This window comes from Dunckerocampus dactyliophorus, chromosome 12, assembly GCF_027744805.1.
Source record: "Dunckerocampus dactyliophorus isolate RoL2022-P2 chromosome 12, RoL_Ddac_1.1, whole genome shotgun sequence".
Taxonomy (NCBI): domain Eukaryota; kingdom Metazoa; phylum Chordata; class Actinopteri; order Syngnathiformes; family Syngnathidae; genus Dunckerocampus; species Dunckerocampus dactyliophorus.
Window position 1 is genome coordinate 25,647,695 of NC_072830.1, and position 6,096 is coordinate 25,653,790.

The following is a 6,096-nucleotide window of genomic DNA, read 5'->3' on the forward strand; positions in this document are numbered from 1 at the left end:
ACGTTGCATTTTTTGGAGAAAAGTAGTTTGGGAAAACGTTTTTAAAATGTAAAATTAAAAATTATAACATTACGAGAGTACATATAAAATATCACGGGAATGAGTTATTTCGAGGAAAAAGAACATTTTCTGAAAAAACAGTTTTGAAGAATTGAGAGAGGAAAAAAAACAGCAGAAATGGAAGAAAGAAAAGAAAAAAGTGTAAAGCAAAGAGTCCAAAAGTCATACTAATAACACACTTTGTTACCTGCATCTCATAGCCGAGATGCAAAAATCGGTTGCTTTTCAAAAATGTAAAATAACCAAAACTTTGATTTTTCAGTATGGAGCAGTTGAAGACGTTTGGACATCTCTGGTCTAATATGGGGGTTGTGTTATATTCAATTCAAATGCAACATGTTTCTGGTTCTGGCTGAAAGGGTGAAGCCTTGTGGTACATGCTTTCATGTAGTGTATATTTAACATTCACACACACACAATAAGAGGTCATTAAACACATCATGTAGTGCTTCCATAATGTAGATTTATTAGAATAATCAGAGTAGTGCTATAATGTGTCGTTCACTGCAGTTTCTGTGAGACGGAAATCAATCTGGAAAACAAAAATGTGGTGTCTTCCTCTCATATTTTATATTACAGGATTTAGTCACAAAATGTCATGAGCCGTTTTTTTTTTTTTTAAAGAAAATTCTATTGTGACACATTTAAAAAATAATAAATACTAATATTGTCCCTTTTTCAGTAGATACGGCAGTCAGAGGATTGCAAGAGATGAAGCGCGAGTCTCTTGAGAAGAAGAGGAACATCTCAATATCTGTAACACAGGAGAAACCTCATCTGTCACTACAGGATGACTGCCATCCTTATTTCTGTCTCTTTCAGGGGAAAAAAAGAGCTGACTCATCATCTATGGGGCGCCTTCTCCGAAGTGGGAGAACGTGTGAACGGGAAATACTCTTGCAGTCATGTAAGTTTAAAAAAACATGTCTGTAATAACTATTTTTTTACATGTAAAAACACTTAAGAAGGAGCCTGAAGTTGCGGCATGTGAACAAAGTAGCTACTGTTGGGCGTGATGGGCCTGAAAGCACCAGGGGGTCACATTGAGGGAGGTCACGGGGCTTGTTACAGTAAAGAGGCAGGAAGGGATGAAGTGAGGGTCTCCTCTAATTGGATTTAGGGGCTCCTCTTCCTTCTGCTGTGCTCTGAGGAAGTCGCCAGGAAATGTTTGGACTTCTGCTTAGAACTGGTACCTGACCAGCATGCTCATGAGCTCTGTTGTAGTGCATGTGTGTGTTCTGTGGTGAGCGCATGACGACATGTGTGACAGATGAGGTTTGAGTCCGATTAGCCCCAAAACATCCCGACTGTCCCAGTTGTAGAACATCTCTCTTGACTTTGCTCCTTCTGTGCTTCAGAACAGATTTGTCTTGATGGTGCCGTTGGGTTTTCTGTGGAAGGAGGAGAGGACTCCGGCAAAAGGCCCCGTCATACTGTCCGCCGGCTGCCAGGCCTTCAGAATCTCCTGCGTCTGGGCGGCGGGCTGAGCCACAGCTGGGTTGGACGGCCCCAGGCTGGACCAGCTGGGCGCTTTGAGGCCCTGTAGAACCGGAGAGCTGGAGGCGTAGCCGCTGTTGGTCGGAGCCGGGCTGGGGCTCAGGCTGGAGGGGCTGCCCAGGTTGCCGTTGGCGGAGCTGGGCAGGGAGGCGGTGCTGTCGGGCGTGGGGCTGCAGGTGGATTCTTTGGACTCATCATCATCTGATGAAGATCTGGCCTCTCCGCCCTTCTTTCCTGCAGAGCCGTTGGTGGTCGTGTTGCCCCCCGCGCCACCAGAGCTGTTGGCTTTGGCGTTGGCGGCGCGCTCTTGCTTGCGGAACTTAGCGCGCCTGTTCTGAAACCACACCTGGTACACACACACACACACACACACACACAACCCATGTTGGGATTTGGATCCAGCTTTATGACATAGGAAACCTCTAGAAAGCACCTGATCTCCTCTCACCTGTACTCGGGCTTCTGTCAGGTCTATCTTCAGAGCCAGCTCTTCTCGGGTATAAATGTCTGGGTAGTGGGTCTCTGCAAAGACCCGCTCCAGCTCCTTTAGCTGCGAGCTGGTAAATGTGGTTCGGATGCGCCTCTGCTTTCGTTTCTCATTCAGGCCCGAAGGGTCTGAGAAGAACTTGTAAGGAACTGTGAGAGGAGGAAAAATGTGGAAAATCACCATTACCACATTTTGTCACATTTGACACATGGTTGGTGTATTTTTGTCTTTTAAAAATGCTTTTTAAAGGAAACCAAATGGGGATCATAATACAAACCCTATCGAACATTTGAGGTAATCCACTTTATTATTGTGACATATAATATTATGATATATTTGTTAAAGGGGTCAGACCATTAATTAATTGAGTTTTGTACACATTTAATCAATGCAGTCGATTATTGGGTCTTTATTAGTTGATGATATCTCATATCTCATTTTAAAAAACAGTCAAATACATGTAATTAATTAATAAATAACAGTTGTGACCAAAATATTTACACTCTTGCAAAAATTCTCTAATCTAATGCATTAATTGCATAATTTATTACATTCGTTTTAGAATTTCAAAAATATGTAGGAATAAAAACTCCAACAATGTCAACTCACATAAAAAAGTATAATAGAAAACAATTATTTTAGTAATATATATTTTAACTTTATGAACGAAAAAAATATCCAAATGGATTTAGACAAATTTGACATAAAAATTATCCCAAAGCTCATCAAATATTTTACTATGACAGTAAATGGATGTAGTACAAATTGTATTTCCACAGAAACGTATTGTTGTTGTTGTTGTTATCATTATTATTATTATTGGTGCTCGTGAGAACCAGGCCTAACAAAAAAAAAAACGTTTCAATTTTATGTGGAATCAAATCCAAACGTAATGAACTTCTGCGAGCATCAGATTATTTGGCACTATTTCAACTTTTTACTTTGCAATGTTGCAAATAAAGTCGCAATTCGCAATTCAAAGTCGCAATTCTATCATTCCCTTTTTTTTGGTTATGGTTTTCAAGGTAATTCTGCTCTACCTGATGAGTAAGGAGCTGGCTGGTGGTCCCTCAGGGCCCCCAGGGTACAGCTGGCCGTGCTGAGCGGGGTGCACCCTGGGTTGGAGAAGGGTCCGCTCCGGATGGGGTTGTACTGGAAGGAGCTGGCCTGGCTGCACGAGCTGAAGTCCGCGTAGGCCGACGCTTCCATGGCTGCCATGCAGGAGTCATAGGAGTTCAGGTAGGAGTAATCCATCTTATACATGGAGATCAGCCAGTGGAGTGTGCACGGATGAAGCACTTGCTGCTGGAGTCTGCGCGCTATTCCTCCACGCGTGTTGCCTCCCCGAAAGTTGGCGCTAAATAGCGGCGGTGTCTTCCTATCTAATCAAATACAATCCAGCGTCTTTCCTGATACGTCTTGCGTGTGTCTCGCTGTGCGTTTGACAGCACAGCGCTGCTCTCCTCCTGCTTATAATAAAGTTGGCAGAGCTAGGGACAATAGCGAGGCGGTGGGCTAGTTTCCATGACAATGGTGGCCACGCCTACCGGTGCCTGACCACGCCCACCCACTCCCCAGAACGTCACACCTCTATTGAAAGTCATTGTTTTTGCCGTACATCCATTATCGGACAGCATCACTCCATATGAAGATGCTGTTAATCTGTTATTGTGAGTACATTTGATACCGTGTTTGGTTTTATATTTATTACATCGAATAACCTCCAAACTAATCAGCGTTTATTTGCTGTTTCTCAATTATTAAAAACGATAAGCGGCAGGTACACATTTGAGTATTTTATTTTATTATTATGATTATTATTTGCTATATAAAATGAGTTATTCTACGCAGGGGGTCTTTATGTGGCTGGAAACATCCAGATGTGACGGTGATTGCTGAGATTAAAAGCTTTGATTTGATTCCGATCACTTTTACGGACGCGTCACAAGATTGCGCGTCAGTTTGATGGATGGACGACACACGCGCACACACACTCACACACACACACACACATAGAAAGAGAAAGAGAAAGAGAAAGGAGTGGCCGTGGAGACTAGCGAACAGTCACCGTAAACACATTGACGCCCCATAAATTGGTTTAAGTTTATTGTTGGATGTCATAAGATGTGATAAGTCATCTTGCACGCTGCACAAATCACACGCGCACACACACGCACACACACACACACACACACACACCTGTGAGCACGGTCCGGTCATAAAATCAACACACTTTGCATTTTGTATGAATTTACTAGAAGTGTGTAATTAATTGTCGGGACTGAAACAATAATTAATATTTATGTGCATAAATAAATAGGGCTTCATTAAAGGAATGCCACTGACGCACTCTTCTTGCTCACTGTTCGTTTTTTCGGTTTAAATGCATGCAAGAACTGCTATTTAAACCAACTAAAAAATCAGGTTAGATTAGGTTTCGGGTGCCTCTCACCCCTAAAACCGCCTGCATGTTATTATGATAATATTCAAATAATGTAGATCACTGCTGTTCCTAAAATTACAGAAATGAAATAAGAATTTATGAGCGTAGAGAAGCAAACAAGAAACAGGAGAATGCCGCTAATATAATGAATGTCTCGATAATGGAATATTTGAACAATTAAACCATAAACATGTGATTTCTTGATAGTAAATGTTAATTATTATTATTATTTCAATGTGTTTATGGTTATTATTGGTATTATTATTACGTTTTTGTAGATATAATCGTTGCATGGTGCGAGCAGCAGCATCTTTTTTTGGGCCCATGCAACCAGGAGGCCGTCTGGTGGGTTCAGAGGTGCCTTTGCAGAGGACCTTAAACAGTTTCCAAAGTTAAACTAGTCAAACAAACACAAAAAAGAGCAACCAGGAGCAAACCTCCCGCTTTTTCCCGCTTTTTTTTTTGAGCCATTTGAACATTTAATCCCTTCAAAGCATGCAGGACGCTCTCTTCCCGGTCACTAATCCGCCCTTTGGTGCTCCACTTAGCGCAGGGGGAGACCTCTCCTCCACGGAGGTTTTAACTTTGGACTTTTACATTCATGACGGAAACAGTAACGTGGATCTTTTTCATTCATGACGTCTGAGTCAACACGGGGGGGGGCACAATGGTCCCCTAGAGGCCCCTGAGAGAGAGACTATATAGGGATTATAAACCCTTCTGGGGATCTATACCTCACATATGTAGTCTATCTCCATTATGAACGACTGTATGCTGTAATATCAGCATATTATATATACTATTATATAGTGTATAGGAACATACAATATGTTAAGTGTGTGTGTGTGTGTGTGTGTGTGTGTGTGTGTGTGTGTGTGTGTGGTGCAAAAGTGAAGCTGTCGCTCATCCTGCCTGCTCCATCCATCATGCAAGCTGAAAGAACATGCATCATCATCCCACGTGCTGCAAAGCTGCTTCCTGCACTGATGGATGTCTCACAAACAAAGCAGGCGCAAAAATAATCATTATTATTAGAATGGATCACATTAAGCATTATGACCATAATTGGACACCATTACCTTTGATTGCATCATCACATCCTTTTTTGGGTTTAGGTGAAGTCTACATTGGCAAGACACTTTATTGGGTACACCTGCACAGCCTCTACAAAGATAGTAATGTTCTTACCAATACGTTTCTTGCGGTGGTTATTGGGGTGGAGACCTGCAAAGCACCATTAAAAGAGCTGTTTGTGATCTTGTGCTCGCGTTAAAGTTCAACCACGTGAGTTGATGAAAATATTAAGAGACATACAGAACTCAGTCAAAATGGATCATTAATATAATGGCGGGACTTTTCACACAGCTACGGTGCATCTTATTGTGCAGGTGTACCTAATAAAGTGTTTTATTTGATGTTTTGTAATTTTGAAAAGACAATATTGTTTTAAAAATAATTTTGGAAATGAAATTTAAATCAAAGCACGTTGGAATGTAAAGTTGAATCCTGTCCAGTCAGCTGCAGTGGCGGACACTAGTTGACAAGTGACTGTTGCTGTCTTCCATGCGATGTTGCTATAAAATGACCATACACGTGACAAAAGAAGTCT

The 6,096-nt window shown here is 41.7% G+C and overlaps 1 protein-coding gene across 1 annotated transcript; it reads right to left on the bottom strand.

Moving 5' to 3' along the window:
- Nucleotides 1-521: 521 nt before the first annotated feature.
- Nucleotides 522-3,472, bottom strand: phox2a (paired like homeobox 2A). Its single transcript, XM_054794402.1, has 3 exons — nucleotides 3,085-3,472; nucleotides 2,006-2,193; nucleotides 522-1,903 (listed from the first exon to the last, which is right to left on the bottom strand). The coding sequence occupies exons 1-3, from the start codon at nucleotides 3,305-3,307 to the stop codon at nucleotides 1,415-1,417; spliced, it is 900 nt and encodes a 299-aa protein (XP_054650377.1). The 5' UTR covers nucleotides 3,308-3,472; the 3' UTR covers nucleotides 522-1,414.
- Nucleotides 3,473-6,096: the final 2,624 nt, after the last annotated feature.

Excerpts from the sequence above, each read along its gene's own strand:
- phox2a (XM_054794402.1), bottom strand. The coding sequence starts at position 3,307 with ATGTATAAGATGGATTACTCCTACCTGAACTCCTATGACTCCTGCATG. Across the intron at positions 2,194-3,084 it reads GCCAGCTCCTTACTCATCAG|TTCCTTACAAGTTCTTCTCA; the intron begins GTAGAGCAGAAT and ends CTCCTCTCACAG. Across the intron at positions 1,904-2,005 it reads TGACAGAAGCCCGAGTACAG|GTGTGGTTTCAGAACAGGCG; the intron begins GTGAGAGGAGAT and ends TGTGTGTACCAG.